This window comes from Lissotriton vulgaris, chromosome 4_1 (genome assembly GCF_964263255.1).
Source record: "Lissotriton vulgaris chromosome 4_1, aLisVul1.2, whole genome shotgun sequence".
NCBI lineage: Eukaryota > Metazoa > Chordata > Amphibia > Caudata > Salamandridae > Lissotriton > Lissotriton vulgaris.
The window spans coordinates 1,679,996,670-1,680,017,379 of NC_141691.1; the positions used below are offsets into that span (position 1 = coordinate 1,679,996,670).

Consider the following 20,710-nt stretch of genomic DNA (forward strand, 5'->3'; position numbering starts at 1 on the left):
CTATATATATATATATTCCTCTTTATCCAGAAGAAAACTGCCACCTTCCAAAACAGCGGGCATCTCGTCTCAAACGGGACCTCTGGAGCCAGTCCCGGCAACACTACACCTCCAAGGCAGAAAAAACTACCAGTGACGAGACTTGTGCAGACCAAAGTGTTTATTGCTATGTCGCCCTTGGACGCGTTTCGCCTGACCAGCAGGCTTGTTCACCGATACTTCAATAAATAACAGTCGCCATTTAAAGAAAACCTGTGCAACCAGACAGTCACGTGATTAGAACTACAGATCAACTGATAGTGAAAACAGACTCGTAGTTTTGCATAAATGTTGATAGCTTGCTACACATTCATCAGTGTTAAACCTTTTGCATGATAGTTACCATCATTAAATAAACGGCCGTTTAAACAATACATTTGATAATGAATTAAATGCGCTTCAGTAAAATACTCGCATAATGCGTGTAAACTTAATTACGTCTGAGCTGAGCGTTGCATAGAGGTTTTGCATTGAGCCCATAGTGGGCATAGGATAATCACATGACATTAAGGCATTTAAATGATTGCATTTCGTCATTGTTTTCAAAGATATTGCCCCAGTGGGCGTTTATACCGCTATTTTCTGTAGTGCGGGCAAAGAAAGTGAAAGAAAAGAGTAAGTGAGATAAGTGTGTGAAGATAAAAGAAAAGAAGGAAAGTGAAGGTGCCCTTGTTAAAAACATTTCATTTTTTATATACAATTCATTGTTCAGTGTGGAATGTATAGTTGAGGTCACCAATGCTCTCCATTTACTGACTTAACCAACATTATTGTGGCACAGAATTGTAACTGCAGAGCAGCTAACATTTCAGAAAGGGCTGTACACAACCCATGTCACAGATGTGTGCTTAGATCTTCTTCAAGGTTTAACCCTCCGGGGCCTTAGAATTGAGTTCGAGAAGATACCTTGATTCGAGGCGTCTTAATTTTTTCAGCCTATCTCCGCCTCTTACACTCTTTGGAATTTGGTCAATGACATAGTAGCTAAGCCCTGTTTCATCTTTATTGTGCTTGTCCTCAAAATGGCGTGCCACTGGGTAAGCCGAGTCTGTATTTCGGATGGCACGCATATGTTGCAGTATGCGAATATGTACGGGAGGGATGGTGCTGCCTACGTACTTCAGGCCACAAGGGCACTGAAGCACGTATACTGCATAGTCGGTCTTGCAGTCAAAAAAGCCCCTGATTTGCTGTACTCTCTTGGACAGGCCCCCTTGGTATGAGTTGGTGTTTACTCCCGATTTACAAGCCTTGCACTTCATACATTTAATGAAGCCTGGTTTCCTCTTGAGCCAGTCTGAACCTGCTCCCTTCATTTTAGATTTAGGAGGCAGCATGTTAGACACCAGCATTTTTTTTAGAGATCTGGCCTTCCTAAATGTAATGACAGGTTTTTTGGGGACTAGGTCTTGTAAAAGTGGATCATTTGCCACGAGGTGCCAATGCCGGTTCAGTATTTTTCTCACATCAGCGTGCTTTTTACTGTATGTTGTTATCATTCTGGCCTGGTTTCCTCCGCTTTGCTTAGTAGTTTTTTGTGTATGTTGGTTAAACAAAATTTCTTCCCTACTGCGTTTTTTCGCCTTATTAATGCAGCTTTTGATGTTTTCTTGTGTATACCCTCGCTCTGAAAACCGAGTGTTAAGGGTTAACAGTTCTTTCTCTAGACATTCTGGGTCACTACAGTTTCTAATGGCTCTCAAACTTTCCCCATACGGAATGCTTCTGACCAAGTTGGTTGGATGGAAACTTGTTGCATGGAGCAACGTATTCCCTGCTGTAGGCTTCCTATATAGGTTTGACTGCAGTTTCCCGTTTTTGACAAATATGGTAAGGTCTAAGAAAGTCAGAGATGTGGCACTGATGTTGCTTGTAAACTTTAGATTAAGGTTGTTATTCTGTAATTTATCAATAAAGTTTTGTGCACTGAGTTCTGAACTTTGCATATAACGAACAGGTCGTCAATATACCTGCTCCAGTGGAGGATGTTCTCTCCCCACTCTTTGTGGAAATCCGCTTGGACCACCTGCTCCTCCCACCAGCCCATATGCAAATTAGCATAGCTGGGGGCGAAGCAGGTGCCCATCGCGGTCCCACACACCTGTTTATACAGAGTGGATTCAAACAGGAAATAATTGCAGTTCAGACAGGTCATGATCATGGTCAGGATCATTTGTGTGTGGAGCCATAGTTTAATGGGTCTTGCCTTTAGGAAGTGTTTTACTGCGCGAAGGCCGTCCTCATGCCTTATACTTGTATAAAGCGTGGAAACGTCAATCGTCACCAGTAAAAGATCAGGTTCCCAAGGAATGTCATAGATTTTTCTTAGAAAGTCACTTGAGTCTTGGGTAAAAGAGGGAAGTTGTTTAACCAGAGGGAAAAGAAATGAATCAACAAATTTCGACGTGCTTTCCAAACCCCCACCTATTGCCGAAATGATTGGGCGGCCTGGTGGATTGGCCACATCTTTATGCACCTTGGGTATAAGGTAAAACACTGGGGTAGTTGGATTACTGATTTTCAGAAACTTGAGTTCCTCTGAGGATACAAGGCCCTGCTGGTACCAATCTTGTAGTTGGTGATTATAAAGCTCAAATTGTTGCTGCATAGCAAGCTCTGTTGTTTTTGTGTAATTCGAGCGGTTATTGAGCTGTTTGTATGCCTCGGCTAGATATTGGCCCCTATCCCAGAGAACAACATTCCCACCTTTGTCGGCATTTCTCACTATACAGTTGTGATCAGATTTGAGTTTAGTGATTAAGGCCAAAAAATCTTTTTCTTGTTTGCTGAAATTTTTATGTTTTACACTTGTGCATTTTTCAAGATTTTTTAAGTCATTGACAACCAGTTCATGAAAAATGTCCACAGTATCAAGGATACTCAGAGGGGTAAATTTTGAACTGGGTCGAAAGTTTGTAGGCACTGATTTGTTGATATGCAGTTCTTGTTCCTCAGCAATCATTGCTGCTTGGCTACTAGTAGCTTCACGAAATTCCTCCTGGTCAGGTATTTGTGTGTCCATTTCAAGACTGACTTCCGCCTCATTTCCTCTAAGGTTGAGTAACAAATCCATGTCGCCTACAGAAAGGTTGTCTTCAGTAGCGGAGGATTGGGTTTCAATTGAGGCTCTCTTGGGGTGTTTGGCTTGAGCAAAGAATTTTTTCAATTTCAGATTTCTCACGAGTTTAAATGTGTCGACTCGAGTTTCCACATAGTTAAACTCCGCCGGGGGACAAAACGAGAGGCCAAGTTGCAGGATTTTCTCTTCATTTGGTGTCAAAACAGTTTTCGTCAGGTTCAAGATCGTGTTGTTATGTCCTGCCAGTTGAGCTTTTACTTCTTGGTTTTGTTGGACGCTGCGTTGGATTTGTTTGCTCCTTTTGCGCCGCCTGCTCCTCTGCCTCTTCCTTTTTGATTGTCCCCGTAATTTACTCTCCGTCTTGGTCTCAAGTTGAACCTCCTCTCCTCCTCTAAAAAAGCAAATTCATCGAAAACTGTGGGAATCAGCTGCTTGCTTGATCTACTGTGTCCTTCTTCTGGATCAGTTTCGACATCTGAGCTTAGGAGGGTGCGGTCGTCGGACTGTGGGTCAGCGCGTTTTTCGTTGGGATTAAGGCGTTGTTTGCGCATTGAATCGAACTTTTTAGCAAATGTATATATCTGGCCTCTTTCATAGTCCCTTTTATCTCTGAGGAATTTTTCAGCTTTACGTTCTGTTATACTCAGTTCCAACTTCTTAAGACGATCTACCATGTCCTTTTTAAATTTGCTGATAAATTCCTGGTCGGGCTCTTTGTCCAGCATCTGCAGTATTTGTTTGATTTCTGATAACATCTTCTCCCTGTCCGATTCCGCGTACTTGATCAAAATGGCCAACATTTTACTGGAGGAATCATGATTGTTATCGGCCCACTCACGCAGCATGTTTGGGTCTGGTTCCTCGTAAGTTGGCGCCACCATTATCCTTAAGCCACGAGGGATCCGCTTTACTTCTAGGTAGCGTTGTAGAGATTTCTGCTCCCACCACTTGGAGAGTTCTACGCGTTTCAGTTTTTCTAGGCGTTTCAACCTGGCCATTACATCCGATGTTTTTGCCGGTGTTTCCCTTGCTGTGGATTTAGCGCCTACTGTTTTGGTGTCATCAAAAATGGAGAGCGCGGTTTCCTCCCGTTCCTGAAGTTCTTGGGCAGACATCATAGCCGATGACCAAATCTTGGAACTTGCGTTCCGGTTCTGCAACCGCTAGGTTTTCCACGGAAATGTCGAGGAAAATATACTGCTTGCACCCTAGCTTTCCCGCTTCCCGAAGCTTTTCCCAGGTTCCTACCTGCCGGCCGTCGCTCGCAGCGTGGACCCTCCGGTTCTCGTTGTTAGCCGTGACGAGCAGGTATACCGTTGCAGCGTGTACCAAAGAGATTTGTTCCTTCTTTGTGTAGCTTCGGGGGGGTGGCAGGTCGAACAGCTTCTACTCCTCTTTCTCCAGAAGAAAACTGCCACCTTCCAAAACAGCGGGCGTCTCGTCTCAAACGGGACCTCTGGAGCCAGTCCCGGCAACACTACACCTCCAAGGCAGAAAAAACTACCAGTGACGAGACTTGTGCAGACCAAAGTGTTTATTGCTATGTCGCCCTCGGACGCGTTTCGCCTGACCAGCAGGCTTGTTCACCGATACTTCAATAAATAACAGTCGCCATTTAAAGAAAACTCGTGCAACCAGACAGTCACGTGATTAGAACTACAGATCAACTGATAGTGAAAACAGACTCGTAGTTTTGCATAAATGTTGATAGCTTGCTACACATTCATCAGTGTTAAACCTTTTGCATGATAGTTACCATCATTAAATAAACGGCCGTTTAAACAATACATTTGATAATGAATTAAATGCGCTTCAGTAAAATACTCGCATAATGCGTGTAAACTTAATTACGTCTGAGCTGAGCGTTGCATAGAGGTTTTGCATTGAGCCCATAGTGGGCATAGGATAATCACATGACATTAAGACATTTAAATGATTGCATTTCGTCATTGTTTTCAAAGATATTGCCCCAGTGGGCGTTTATACCGCTATTTTCTGTAGTGCGGGCAAAGAAAGTGAAAGAAAAGAGTAAGTGAGATAAGTATGTGAAGATAAAAGAAAAGAAGGAAAGTGAAGGTGCCCTTGTTAAAAATATTTCATTTTTTATATACAATTCATTGTTCAGTGTGGAACGTATAGTTGAGGTCACCAATGCTCTCCATTTACTGACTTAACCAACATTATTGTGGCACAGAATTGTAACTGCAGAGCAGCTAACATTTCAGAAAGGGCTGTACACAACCCATGTCACAGATGTGTGCTTAGATCTTCTTCAAGGTTTAACCCTCCCGGGGCCTTAGAATAGTGAGACAACATTAGTATACTGTGTCAGTTTGGGCTGTCTAGAATTGATCTTGGATAGTTTCCCTTTAGGTTCTTGATCCCTTCCACTAATCAGGATTGTTTACTAGGTGCACACGCAGCCCTTTCACATACAGGGTTGTGGAGTATATATTAGGATTCCTAATCTCCTTGTCTCACTAACAAGAGTAACAACCCATCATTATATTCTCTACCCGGGACTTGAGTGTAAGCATCCCTCGCACACTCGTTACGGGTAGAGCAATGACAATCTTGCGTAACCATGACTACCGTTGTGGTATGACGCGTAATTGGGAGGAGTCTCAGCAGACGACCCAGCCCGGTCGTCCCCCCTTTCCCACAATACTGATCACTAGAAACACGGTAGACAAGAACCTTCTCATTGCCATAACCCTCCTAGACTGCGACCAATCCACACGCTTTTTGAAATAGATGTTCAGTATATACTTTTGAACATAGAAATATTGACATATGAAATGTATATTATTATCGTTGGGATTACAATCAAGATGCATTCACCAGGGTGTTGATAACAGTAAAATAATCGCTGCATAAACACAATGTAACAAGAGGTTTTCACCATTCCAACATGGCAACCAAGCTAATTAAGCTTGCAGAACCTACTGACATCACCAGTCCGTCGTTGATGTTTATGAATTTGTAGTGAACATAAATAATGTGTATAACTTGGTGCAAGTTGTGTGATCAAGCACTCTGTGGAGTGCGAAACGCGTCACGAGATTTATGAAGGAATAAATCTATCGTCTTGGATACTATGTGGATTGTTGTGTTGTCCTTTACCCGAGTGCTGGTGAGGAACGCCGATACGCTTGAATATATATATATATATATATATATATATATATATATATATATATATATATATATATATAAATATCTGAATGCATAATTGACTGCAGGCGTTCTGTATAAGATAAGTCTTACTATGTTATTTATGCTGGAAAATCCTTAGTATTAATTGTGAGATCAGGAATAACGGGTGATGGTCTGGCGGGGGGCCCTGGGGGAGGGTGGCTCACAATCACTCTCATCACTGAGGACATGGTCCTTAACACCTTCAGCACGGCGCGAATTCTCGTGCTGTGCTGAAGGTTCTAATGAGCCAACGGGCTCATGACGGAACGGTTCTGTCATGAGCACAGCTCAACCAATGCTCATGACGGAACCGTTCCGTCATGAGCATCGAAGGGGTTAAGCCTTGGTGTGGGTGGAGGCTGAGGGAGGGTTGGGTGGGTGGGTGTTTGAGGGTTGGGGGAGTTAGGGTGGGGGGTTAAACATAAAAGTTATACATGAGTACATCTTTTTTTGCTATCTGAAATTTTGGTTTGCTGGGCGGTGGTTCTATGATGTTGTGGGTTACATGAAAGAATTTAATGGCAGTTAAAGGTATTAGACTAGGTACATTGAATGTCAGGGGCTTGAACTCTATTAATAAAAGACAACGGGTAGCTCGGGAACTTCAGGTGCTCCGCTGTGATATTATTTGTCTCCAGGAGACGCATGTAGTACGGCCAAACGGAAATTTTTTACTGAACTGGGGTATATTGTATTAGTATGTACTAAACAAACTTGCACATCTTGAGGTGTTGCAATACTGGCAAAAAAGCATATTGTAGGCACAGGCCGGATACTAGAGGATGGTCTTGGCAGATGGACAATATCTGAATGTGCTGTCGGATCGTTAAAATTTACGCTATGCTCCGTATATGGTTCTAATTTCGATGAGTCTGCCATTTTAGATTTTCTCAATATAGAGCTGGCAGCCTGGCCTACCCCTGTAATCGTATGCGGGGATCTGATTATAAATCTGCAAATAAACTCACTGAGTAATGATAGCTACAAGTATACCGCAGGAAATCAAAAGTATTTAAGTCACTACAAGCACTCTTAACTGCACATGAATTGGTGGATTCATGGTCTTATCTTAGGGACAGTGATCCAGGATACACTTTTTTTTCTTCACCTCATCAGAAGCTAGTGTGGTTAGATTATTTTTTTATTGCACAACATTTGTTAACTGATGCGTGTATCCAGGTCTACCCAAGGTTCACGTCTGACCACGGTCCTGTGGTCTTGACTTTAAATAGTTGGTTATGGGATCCCACGAAGTGCTTATTATGCACTATCAATTAATAGAAGAGTTAATCCCCCTTCTGAGCAAACCATGTAACAACAGGGATAGTAAAATTAAACGGCAATTGGAACTGGAGACACCATGGTATAACAACCAGTGTCGCCTGGCCAAAGAGAATCTCATTAAGGCCGTAAAATCTAAAGATCAAAAGAAGGTTAAAGAGTGTAGAACCGAATATAAGAACCTTCTCATGAGAGCGAAAAAAGAGTGGGACGATTCAATTTGGGACGACCTCTTAAATGCTGCCAGGTCGCATGATCAATGCACCTTTTGGAGCCTAATATCCAAAAATAACAAAACAGGGAGCTCCAATAGAGACCTTTTTTTAGATGGAAAAATTTGGTATGACCACTTTGCAAAATTATATGATGCATCTGAGGTACCCTCTGAAGATCCTTGCTCTGGATCCAGTCCTCTTCACTTTAAGCCGGAAAAATTCACCACAGAGGAAACATTGTGTGCTATTAAGGCAGTTAAGGCAGGTAAGGCACCGGGTCCGGATAAATTACCGGGCGATCTATTTATTCATAATATAGAAGTTTGGTGCCCTTACATAAACTTTTTGTGCAATTCTATTTTGCTAGGCACTCCGATCCCCGAATCATGGAAGGGGGCGGAAATAGTAACCATATACAAAAAGGGAGATCGTTACAACCCTGGCAATTACAGACCTATAAGTCTAATAGATATTTTACAAAAAATCTTTGCCAGACATATTTTAAATCGCCTTTTAGACTGGATTGAGGATACCAAAATCCTCTCAAAATACCAAGCAGGTTTTAGAATTAGGACAAGTACTGTAGATCAGGTACATAGGTTCATGTGCATCTGCTGGAAATATGTCCAGATTAAAAAATGCAGCATATATGTTGCATTCATGGATCTACGCTCAGCGTTCGATCTGGTCCCCCGCTCACTGTTATGGAACACTTTAGGGCAAATGGGTGTCCCTGATGAATTATTGTCTAACCTCGTAAAACTTCACACAGACAACTTTGCAAAAATAAGATGGGGAAGAAATGGCGAACTCACTCAAGCTATCCCAGTCAGACGGGGGGTGCGACAAGGGTGCGTGTTGGCCCCGACTCTTTTTTCTTTATTTGTAAATGATATCCCCCCATTTTTGGCACAGTGTAACCACGACTCCCCTAAATTATGCAATGAGGCTGTTACAGCGCTGCTTTTTGCAGACGACACGATTTTAATATCTCAAACTCCAAAAGGCTTACAAAATTTGGTAAATCAATTTTACAGTTATTGTGAAAAGAAGGGGTTAGAAATTAATTCAAGTAAAACCAAATACATGGCCATTAACCCTCCAAAATCCTTTAAGAAAAATCTGGCCTTAAACAATACAAAACTTGAATATGTGGAATCATTTGATTACCTGGGTATTAGGTTTGATAGCAAAATGTCTTGGTCAAATCAGCTAGAAAAAAGTAGATTGATATTAAAACAGAACTCCTTCCCCATTCTGAAAATTCATGGAAGGAGTACTTCAAAAGCTATATCACCCGCAATTGAAGTGTTCAAAGCCAAAGGACAATCTGCGGCCCTATATGGAGCCGAGATTTGGGGGCCGTATGTTAAACAAACATTCCATACTGTGGAGAACATGTTCTGCAGGAGGTTGTTAAGGCTACCAACACGAACACCTTTAGCACCTGTTTTTCTAGACATAAACCTTAAACCTTAAACGCACAGACTATCTATGCTGGTTGAGGCCACTGATTTACTGGGTAAGAATCTGGACAACCCCGGAACTCGCAGACTATAGGGCGGGTCTGCTGGAAATTATGGAACTGGATACTTACAATTCAATTCAGTGGCTGAGACATATATCTGCATGGTTCACTAAACTGGGCCTTTCACACTTTTGGAAAAACCCAACATCCATGCAACCTAATTGTAAAGATCAGGTAAAATCCGCCTTTTGGTATTACACGAATTCTAACATACATAATCTTGTTACAGGTTCATTATCAATTGAGTTTTTGCAATTCAAGGACATTCCCATATTTGAACAATTTATGGACGAGGTGGAACCACCCCTGGCTAAAACCATGTATCTCCAATACAGGTACGGGGTCCTCCAAATAAATGCCAATACGTGCCGGTGGGGGAACCCTAACCCCAACAGAGATGATACACTTTGTAAACTATGCGACCTGAAGCAAAGGGAAGATGAGGCCCACATCCTCTTTTTTTGTCCATTATATAATGCTCAACGTACAAAATGGATAAAACCCCTTTGTAAAAATTTGGGTTCACGCTCATACAAAGAGGCAGAAAGATTACTCAGATCCTTGCCCACTAGACTGATAACTTTTGGAGTCAGTCGATTTCTCTTTAGTATCTGCTTGATAAGGAAAAAGTATGGTTTTAAAACATAGATTCAAAGTTTTTAATTCTGGCTTTTAAATTATTTAAAAAAAAATTTTTTAAATATGTGTTTTTAATCAGAGGTCTGTAAACTCCCTTGTATGTAAAATGTATATGTCCCTCTTATGAATTGAGAAACAAATTAATGTGAATTGTAAATAACTAGGATTACATGAGGATTGCACAACAACTTGCACTTTATTCTACTAATTGATGTAACTTTGTTTAATGTATAATGTACTTTTATTTGTTGGCTTGATGGCAAATTGCCGAATAAAAGCTTTTGAACTTTAAAATACTATTGGCGCAGCTAGAAAACCCCGGGAATTCTCTTTTGATCGTAAATTGCTGCTGGACATAAAATTCCATGATTACATGATGGGTTGGATAACAGAATTTTTTAGGAATAATAGGGAGAGTATTGAAATGGGATATGTCTGGAACGCGTTCAAGGCCGCTTTTAGGGGGGAGGTTCTTAGTTTTGGGTTGTATGTGCAAAAACAACTGCGGCTAAAATTACAGGTGCTGTACCAAGATCTCGGAATGGCCGAGGAGCGCCTTGTGCAAGATATACATACAGGTAGTGATATTCAAGATTCTGCATCGGAAGTGGCCCGGTGTAAGGCAAAAATAAATCTCCAGTGGAGCCAAGAGGCGGTCAAAACATATACTGTCAAGGGACAGCTGAATTATGAGTATGGGGAGGCAAGTGGCAGGTGCCTGGCCCATAAAATGAGATCTAAGGAAGCTGCGCAAATAATTAATTCCCATGTCGACTCCACTGGACGAGTGGTAGAGAGTGAGACTGAAATATTGGAAGTATTGCAGCAGTTTTATGCAACACTACATTCAAATGAAGATTACGACATGCATAAAGCTGCAATATTGCTACAGCAGTATTGTAAACAAGATATGGCCGTGGAGGCAGCAGCGAAGTTAGAGGCCCCTATCACGCTGCTGGAACTTGAACAGGCTATCAACGGATTACCCGCAGGCAAGGCGGCGGGGCCTGACAAACTCCCGCTGGAGATTTATAAAAGCTTTTTTCAAGTCCTAAAGGACGATATGTTAGTTATTTTCAGGCGGGCTCAGACTGGTGCATATCCTAGGTCATGGGATGAGGCAAGCATTGTGGTTTTTAGAAAAAAGGAAAAGCCTGCAGAACGGGGAGCCTCATATCGGCCTATATCATTGTTAAATATCGACGGCAACATTTATTCAAAAATATTGGCGGCAAGGCTGGCAGCAGTGATCTCTCCACTGGTGTCAATACGGCAGCACAGGTTCATTCCCAAACGCGGAACAACCGATCATGTCAACCGGGTGATAGCCTTAATAGATCATGCTAATGGCACAGGTGAGGCTCTAAGTCTTATACTACTAGATGCCGAGAAGGCTTTTGACCAAGTTTCTCTGGGTTTTTTGTGGGCTGTCATGAGAAGTCGTGGGTTTGGGCCACAGGTCATAAAAGCCTTACAGACGCTATACCAACAACCAATAGCTAGGATCTGTACTATGGGGCTACAATCGGCAGTAGTGTCTATACGAAGGGGAACAATCAAGGCTGCCCTAGCTCCCCGCTGTTATTCTCTTTATATATCGATCCATTCTTAAAGATGATTGAGAAGAACTCTCGGATTCCGCCAGTAATACTACATCAACAAGAATACTGTGTCTTCGCATATGCCGATGATGTGGCTGTTTTTTCCCCAAAACCAGCAGTGGCTATGCCAGAGATAGTGTACCTAGCGGCTGAATACGTAGCAGTCTCTGGTTATAAATTAAACACTGCGAAAACTCAGATATTATGTGTTAATACTGGACCTTACGCAGATCCTAGGGTATTACAAGAGGTGATGTATCTGGGGGTACGGGTAAGGGCCTCCGCCTCTACCCTGGTAGAATCTAATTGGGAGAGGCTAATGTCCGGGATTCGGAAGCAACTAGATCAATCCGAATGTCTGCATTTAACATTAATAGGCAGATGCAATATTTTAAAAATGATGGTCTTACCAAAAATGTTGTACTTTTTCCGGTGTGTACCATTGGAGATACCCCAGACTAGCCTTATGCAGCTCCAATCTATGTGTATGAGATTTTTATGGGCACGGGGGAAAGCTTGGCGTGCCAAGAGATATATGGTCTTAGCTAAGGCTGTAGGAGGCTGGGCTGTACCTGATTTTGTGTTATATTATTATGCTTGTATGCTCCAGCACATGAACATACTGCTTACTGGGGCACTACCGGTAGATCCTGCTGAACAGCCGTCTATATACAGTATGTTGTTAGGCACTGAAGTAAAAAATCACCTCTTTCTCAACCTGGACTGGAGCTACTACAAGCGCACAGGATTTAAGGTTATAATGGCTGCGTATAAAGTTTGGAATGTTGTAAAAAAAATACATAAGGTAGAAAAAGTATCCTGGTATACTCCACTGAGTGCTCCGATTTTCTTTCCCAGTGTATTTCGAGATCGGGTTGTGTATAGTTGGCGAGTCAAAGGGATAAATTGCGTGGGTGATTTATTTATAGGAGGTGGGTTAAAATCGTTTGAACAGCTTAAGGAGCAATACCAGCTTCCAAGCTCACATTTTAAAAAATATTTACAAATCCGCGACCACTTGATGAAAGCCCGATTGTGTATACAACCTAACCCCCTCATCGAAGCTAATAAGAAAGCAGCTCAGATAGGTGTACTTTATAATCTAATGATAGATGCTATGCTCAAGAAGCCCATACTAATAAATGGGAGAATAGATTAGGATGTCAAGGGATTTCACTTGAGACCTCAAGAACTAGGTGGGCGCCTATTCATGTCTGCTAACTTAGCCGCTCAACATTATAAAACTATTCTTTATCTGTACCACACGCCAGATTAAATCTCAAAATGGGGAGGCGAACCGGAGGGAAAATGCTTTCGGTGTGGTGTCTCTGTGGCTGATGTGGTGCACATTTGTGGCACATGTGTAGAGTTGAGTTTGTTTGAGCATGTGGGCAAGTTTCTATCTGAGATTGTGGGAATACCTGCCCAGCTGACATTTTTGCAGATTTTATTGGGGGTTGAAATGGGTGCTGGTGTGGGCTCCGTGCCCAGTAATACTGTATATATGGTTTTTGTAGCCACAGCTGTGCTCAAGCTTTGCATAGCCTCGTGTTGGCTGCAAAAAGATGCTCCATCATTCGATGCCCGGCGGGCGAGGTTCTTTGTCATGTTTAATATCAAACATAGTTTATATGCCCTGAAAGGCAGACGCAAAAGGAAACTGGGGGAGCAAATCTGGTGGGCAGTCAGATCTCATTTGGAAGTGGATGCTTGAATACCCCTGACTTCATATGTATTTGTATGTATTTGTGCGCTTGTTTTATGATGTAAGATTATTTTGGTTCTGAAACCGCATAATGCCTGGTACTTCTAATTTGTGACTAATTTTGGTATCGAATCATTATATCCGCCTTGCAATTTGTTGCTCTGAAGTATTGTTCAGTACTCATGTATTTTTCCAATGAATATATTTAAAAAAAAAAAAGATATGTCTAGCTAGACATAGGAGGGAAAAAAAACAAGAGGGATAAGCGTGTTGGGTGTATTTAACATCACGTTTGTTGCCCATAAAAATTGCAACACCAGTGATACTATGAACCTATCTCTGAGTAATCAGTCCTTGAAAGCCGTGGCCTTGTGAAAGACTCAAGGGAAGTGGCTTATCAACAGCACATTTTTATGAAACGAGGTGGTATGCAAAAGGAAGGTAAATATGAGGTAATAAGTTGTTGATCGATTATCCGTATGCAGATGAGGGGGATCAGAGCCAATAGGTCCTTGTCAAAGTGTATGTTAGAAATGACAACCGAAAACTAACCTTGAACACTGCGGCTGCCATATCAAAGGAATAAAAACAGCATCAATTGCAGGATGTGAAGACCAGACTGATTGTTTCATCTTAAACCCACCAGTGTACAAATCTTATGCTATCAGCATTTGGATAGCGCCTACTGCCATTAGTAAGGTGACACAGTGCTTTCTTTACCTGGGGGCACTATTCATACGGTTCTGGGCTTTCAATCGGTCAACTGCATATGGATGTTTGCTTGTGAGTGGCTAACAGAGATTGGTTAAGATTTGTTTTTTTTTAACGTCGTTGTTGGTGAATGAATTTCTTCCTCTCACTACGACTAATGAACGTGAAAAATCAAGAGAGGATACCTCAGCCAAACCTATAAAGTCCAGAGAAGTATTCTCACAGATAAAGACTCTTCAGAAATTGTATCTTTAGCTCCAAAAGGACCACACAAAAAAAGAAGTTTCCTTTTGTCGGCAGTGCATTCTAATGGGATATATTTGAAAAGACAATCAACGATGAAAAACAAGTTAACAGTGAGAAAATGTAAGCAATGGTAATATGTATAATAATTCATAATATAATAACTATGACCTAGTGAACTTTAAGACACCTCTGCATGTTTCTTAATTTTCAAAATCACAAAATGATTGACCTCAAAAGCCTTTTAATTTAAAGGAGCTTAATTTCTTTTCTGACTTGTAAGAGGGCTTCTGCCACCCTTTATGTTTCTCAAATAGGAAGGGGTAATAATGGGCCACCCCTCCTATTTCTGTATCAGTGAGGAAAGTATAAATGATTTGTGACTGCAATTGGGGTCACAAACCATTGATGAGTTACTAATCCCAGAGTTGTAGTGGTAAATGATTCGCAAAGGACAAGGTGTCCATTTGGAACACCTTCCCCTTTGGGACTCATGCTGGCAGCTTCTGGAGGAGTAGGCAGTGAATCTAGGCACCACTGCTTGCTCCCCGAATCTTTTGCCCAAAGGAAAATTACATTTTTATGGTAGAAATAGTTTCTTTAAAGAATACAGGCTGATTAAAACATGTTTCCCATCTAGGAATGTAAACACAGGGATAGTGGTCTGTCGTTCCCTTGCTGTATCACAGGGGTGGCAAACAGTGATCTGACTAATTAATACTCATTTAGACAAGTCATTCTGCACTGTCTGCAACTGCAGATTTTGCAATTAGTGCTTAAGGGCATCGCTTGAGGGGGGCACTCTGCAGCGCTCATCCTTCTTGACCTTTCGGTAGCATTCAACAGGGTGAATCATAAGATTCTGATTGACCGTGTTGATTCCCTGGGTATTCATAGCTCAGCTCTATCATTATTAGCCTCCTTTCTCACAGACAGAGTGCAGTCAGTGTCTTTTGATGGCTGCGGCTCAGATTCTTTTTTTCTCCCTTGTGGGGTTCCGCATGGATCATCTCTTAGCCCGACGCTGTATAATCTTTCCGTGGCTCGGCTAGCCACACCGATTAGAAATTTGGGTTTTTCAGTTGTCTGCTATACTGATGACATGCAAATTACTTTCTCAGTTGCTGTTAACCATAAAGAGTCATTGGCCTCCTTCAGCAATTGCATGCAAAAAGTGAACTGGATGATATGCAACTGTCTAAAGTTGAATTCCGAGGAGTGATTGCTGGGAAATAATACCTCATTTTGGTCACCGAATTGGTGGCCGGAGGAGCCAGGGTACATTCCAAACCCGGTCACTAAGGTGAAAAATCTGGGGGTAATTTTAGATAGCCATCTGCTGTTTGACAAAAAGGTGAATGCCATTACTTCAAACGCCTTTTTTACGTTAGTAATTCTGAGAAAGATTTGACCTTTTATTCCCTTGTAGCTGAAGAAACTAGTGGTAACTGCCCTCACTCTATCCAAAATAGATTACTGTAATGATCTGTATATCAATTTAAAAAAACGTCTTCTTAGCAAACTACAAATTCTGCAGAACTCCGCAGCTCATCTTTTGCTGGGAATACCTAGACAAAGCTCAGTGGCTAAGGCTCTAGTGGTGCTTCATTGGCTGCTGCTTAATAAGAGGATAGACTTTAAGGGTACTCCCTGTCTTATGCCTGAAGCGAGTACCCTTGTATCCTTAGTCCAAGTATAATATATGTTGCCTCCAAAAAGCGGAGAAGTAACTCCTATGGTATAAATAAGCCTCCAGTGTTTTTAGTAAAAGTACTTATGTAATCCAGTTATCCGTGTATGTTGTGATAGCCGTGTCCAGCAGCAGCAGTGATGCTAAGGATACAAGGGTACTCGCTACTGGCATAAGGCCTTCATTTCTGGAGACAACATCCACCAAGAGGGACGCTTTGCAAGCATATTTATCACTGGATTCTTTACACTAGCATACAAATTTTCATGACCTTTATTTGCCCTGAAGAAGCCCTTGTGAAGGCTGAAACACGTTGGCTGTTTCTACATGTGTACATAGGATCTTTGAAAAATAAAGACTTGCAACATAAACCCACAACGCCTGCTAAATGAACTTTGCTTTGTGTGTACTGTATTCTTGTTGATCTTGTGTATTGCATCTCATCAGCCTTTTCTTCTGTATTAATTTGTGGTCATGTGGCAGCTGGCCATTTGAGGTGGGCAATATGAGTGTTAAGTACTTTTGTGACTAGCCTAGGTCTTGCAGTTGCCCTTTACCCTGCTGCCTTTTGCCTTTGTTGATACATAGTTAAGAATCTGAGTCAAGATGGCTGAGAAGGTAGGATGGGAATTTTAATCATACTACTTAAAAAAGGAAGATGATCAATGTAAAGGTAATGTTGAGCAAATCATAGATCATCAAGCAGAAAATGAAGGAAATTATTTTCTATCTGGATTTACAACTACAAATACATAACAAGCAATTGATGACTAAAATCCCAAACATAAAGTGTGAATCTTTTTAGTGAAGTAACGCCTGCCCCTCATTATTTATAACATAAACTACTACAATTGTTGGAGAAGATATTGCTTGTAACAAATTCCAGAAATAAAAACTAGCATCCAATGCTTATAATGGGAGGCTGCGATTAAAACATGAACAGAGCACAGAATCATGTGAGTTACCTGAAAAACTGGCATGCACCAGAGCGAACTCCGACAATCCCTGGTAAGCTTCATATCCTAAACACAACAGTGAGGAGAGCACAAACCCTCTTTTAAAGGAAACCGATTGGCAAAGGACCTGGGGACAAAAGACAAAAAAGTTTCAATATTTGTTCAAACCATACCAGGAGAAGCAAGGTTGTAGATAAAGATAAATACTATGAATCAGCTATAGGATAAGGGTTGATACATTTGATTTTCGTGAAACTTTTATAATAGGCACAGGAGGAACCCTAGAAAACTACAATGCTGGTATGATCGCACTTACATTATCTGATCTCAACATAATCTTCCAAAGAGCAACTTCCACCACTAGGGTGCCTTGTGGCTGCCTTCTACCAAGTAGTGTAAGCCAACAGAAATGTCCATGTTGTACTGAAGTGAATTTAAACAATTCATGATAAATGTGCTCTTGAAAATATGTTTGTATATGGGAACCAAATGCCCTTAACATTCTTCTGGAAGACTGTGATACCACAGCCTGACAGTTTGGGTACACACATCCACTTCTATTTAAGTGTTGCCAACGAAAAAGAATAAAGCCAAAATTAACCTGTAGAAAGAAGTAAATAAATGTGTGAGGAACTAACTTAATGAAGAACAATTTGGTCCGTATCATATCATTGCCTATGATGTACATTTTATGATTTCTGAGCGGCGTTAATTTGATGTGGGATAGGGTCAAAAATAGCTTCTACCCCCATAGAATAATTTGAATCCCAGTCCTTAACAGTCGTCTGTCTATCCAGGCCACTTTCATTTCTCTGCGACAATGTTGTACAGAACTGCAGAGATTTTATTGATTATATAAACAAGATTATCCAGTAGCTCTGATTAGAACGTATTCAACGCCAGGTCAGTGGATTCAATTCATAGGCTTGTGTGATTTATTTCACAATTTTTTTAAATATTCCATAAGATACAGTAACATTCAAATCATGTCAAACATTAGGGCAACACAAAGTAATGACGTTTTTCAACACATGAATTACATAGACAAATAACACATATAAACAATGAGTTACAAATGTGTATAATACATCAGCATGTTGTGTACAGTTGAAGAAACAAAAAAGGTAATCCAAGCAGCAATCCATAAATCAAAAATAGCAAACAAGCAGAGTGGCAAGTCGAAACTTGCACACCACTGCAATATCTACTGCCTGTATGCCTAGCTTTGGGGGACCGTTGAATCAGATTTGGGGCAACATAGGAGGGAAATTAATTAGACTTTCTCACTAAGCGCCTATGGTTAACTTTTCCCAGACGCTGTCGTCAACGCGTTTCCAACCCTGTAACCATTAAGGGGTTTTCATCAGGACTTGGACGTGGTGGTGTCTATTGGGGAAAATCAGAAAAGACAAGGTGTTTGTTACTAGCACCCACCAACTTAATTGTGGTGTGTTAGTTTTCCACTGTTACGCCTGGCACATAAAGAAAAGTACCTCTTATGGTTGCAGATTGCTCTGTTTTTTCAGAAATTGCTGGCACTGGAAAAATTATTAAGGCCTGTTCAGGAAGAGGAATGATCGTAAGTAGAATGTGTTTCATGTGAGATAAAGCGTACCTACTTATTGTTTATAATCAAAAGACTTGCCTGCATCAAGTGGAATTTTTGAGTTGCAGATGGAAACAGGCGTTCGCTGTGTCAATTTGGTAGGTCAATTCTGATACATAGTTTAAATGCCTGTTTAGAGAAAGTACGAATGCATAGTACACCCTCCATTGAAAGGTGAATGTTTTTAGTGTTTGAGCGCGTTACACGGTTACTTTAACATTTGGATTAAACTAGCGCAGAGTGAGTCGAACAGGGATCTTAAGTGAAACTGTGGATCTTGGTATCAAGCGGTCTTCTTTAAAAACAGGATGCTTGTATTTGGTGAGTGATAAAATACACGCTCTGGGATCTAACGATCACGAACGCTCCACTGCTTTACTCAAGCGTTCAAATTGGAACTAATACATTGTCGTGTCAAGCATAGATTGCGATGAGGGTAGCAAGTTTATTGATCGGCGCGCGTCTCTAGGGAAAATATTTCAAGCGAATTGAGCTCACTATTTCAGTCCAATAGAATACACGCTCTGAAATCTAACTATCGAGAGCGCAAACTCCCTCTGCATCAAGCGTTTGAAAACAAATGGCTACATTATTGTCTAGAACGATCATTACAATGAAGGCCGCAAGCTTGTTAACAGACGCTCATCTCTGGGGAAACATTTTAAACAGATTCAACTCACTGTTTCAGTAGGACGTGTAAAAGCGATTGTGTTGACTGGAACTAAACCTGTTTCCGCCACTACTGCAGTGATATGAATCCACCAGTGACAAACAAAAGCTGAAATGGATTTGTTAGAGCGTTCAGTTTTCAGCATGTGTATTATGGAAAATGTAGTCCTAAGTGAAGCATGTCATTTGATGAATTAATTTGTAAAGGGCACTGAAGTTACAATTCAAACTAAAACCTTGCAGCTTCCGACATCTCATTTAACCCTTTGTGTACTGTGTCAAAATTTAAAATAAGGTATGCTTCTTTCTGTAATAGTAAGCTTTCAGTATCTCCTCGAGGATTGGGTAAAATCGAACAGAGTATGGTCCACTTAAAGTCTTTATCAGTGTGAGCTTATTTTAACAAAGTGGCTCACCATAGGGGGCGTCAATGTTGTGTTTTTGATCCGTGATCGATGGTGTACAATTCTTTGTTTGACCTCTTGGTTGGTTTTGCCTATATAAATCTTTGGACATGGACATTGTATAGATACACTCCATTCCGAGTTTTGCAGTTGGTAAATTTGTTGTGTTGCAAATTAGTCTGGCTATCAGAGAAGATGTTACCTTCCATGGTCATACTGCAAACAGAGCAATTCCCACACTTGTGGTGTCCTTGTGCTGGATTGAGATTCAACATGGAGCGGAGAGTGTCCGTGCGCTTGCTTTCTGAATCTGTTGCTCGCACAATTTGTTGCCCAATGCTGCGGTTCTTTTTAAGGGCAAATAGCGGTTGGCCTATGTTTTTTATAGAGCCTTCAATTAAGTGCCAATTGCTTTTCATGATCTTTTTCACGGAGGTAGTGTATGGTCTGAAGGTGGTTACGCAGGCCAAAAGGTCCATTGGTGGCTTATGCTACTTGACTAGTAGGTGTTCTCGAGGGGTACACCAGGCTGGTTTCATTGAATGCTTTAAGAGTTTTTTTGATATCCTCTCTCTCTTAACTTTGCAGTAAGAGCTTCAGCATGAAGCTCAAAGTCCTCTCTTCTTGTGCATCACTCCTTTCTGCTCTGTTCCTACTTCCAGGAATGAAAAATAAAACAAATGACCTATGAATCACCCATTTAATAATCTATTTCCAAGCCAGCACTGTTCCAGTTCTACAATCATCATATATACTAATACTAATCATAGTGCAGGCTGGAATAATCTTCACCTTGGTGTCTTTGTTAGGATTGAAACATTCCTTCATGTTAGCTAGGAAATGCTTAATTCCATTTTAGAACTGGTGGTGAGAATTATACAGGTTCAAAGCTCTGAGTAGGAAAGTCTTGAATGACATGACTGCTACCACCCTCCAAAGTTGTGTCATCTCTTTCATAAAGACATGAAATGCTGGGAAGGCATAATTGTATTCCATTCTCCACTTCTGCATAAATGCACCTATTGCTATAGTGCCAGGTTTGATCTCAAACTAAAGTATTTTGGTAATTGATGATCCAAGCAGGAGGCAAACAGATTGTTAGAGCACAGACCCCCCCATCTGTCCATGATATTTCGAATTCCCTTC

The 20,710-nt window shown here is 41.2% G+C and overlaps 1 protein-coding gene across 2 annotated transcripts in view; it reads right to left on the minus strand.

The window, feature by feature from the left end:
* The window catches only part of LOC147724402 (regulator of microtubule dynamics protein 1-like), a 363,899-nt gene that overhangs the window by 197,449 nt on the left and 145,740 nt on the right, over positions 1 to 20,710 (minus strand). For both annotated transcript variants that reach the window (XM_086965961.1, XM_086965963.1), the window contains exon 2: positions 16,895 to 17,012. In XM_086965961.1, coding sequence (XP_086822087.1) covers positions 16,895 to 17,012 — 118 coding nt within the window. The remainder of the gene's footprint in view (positions 1 to 16,894; positions 17,013 to 20,710) is intronic.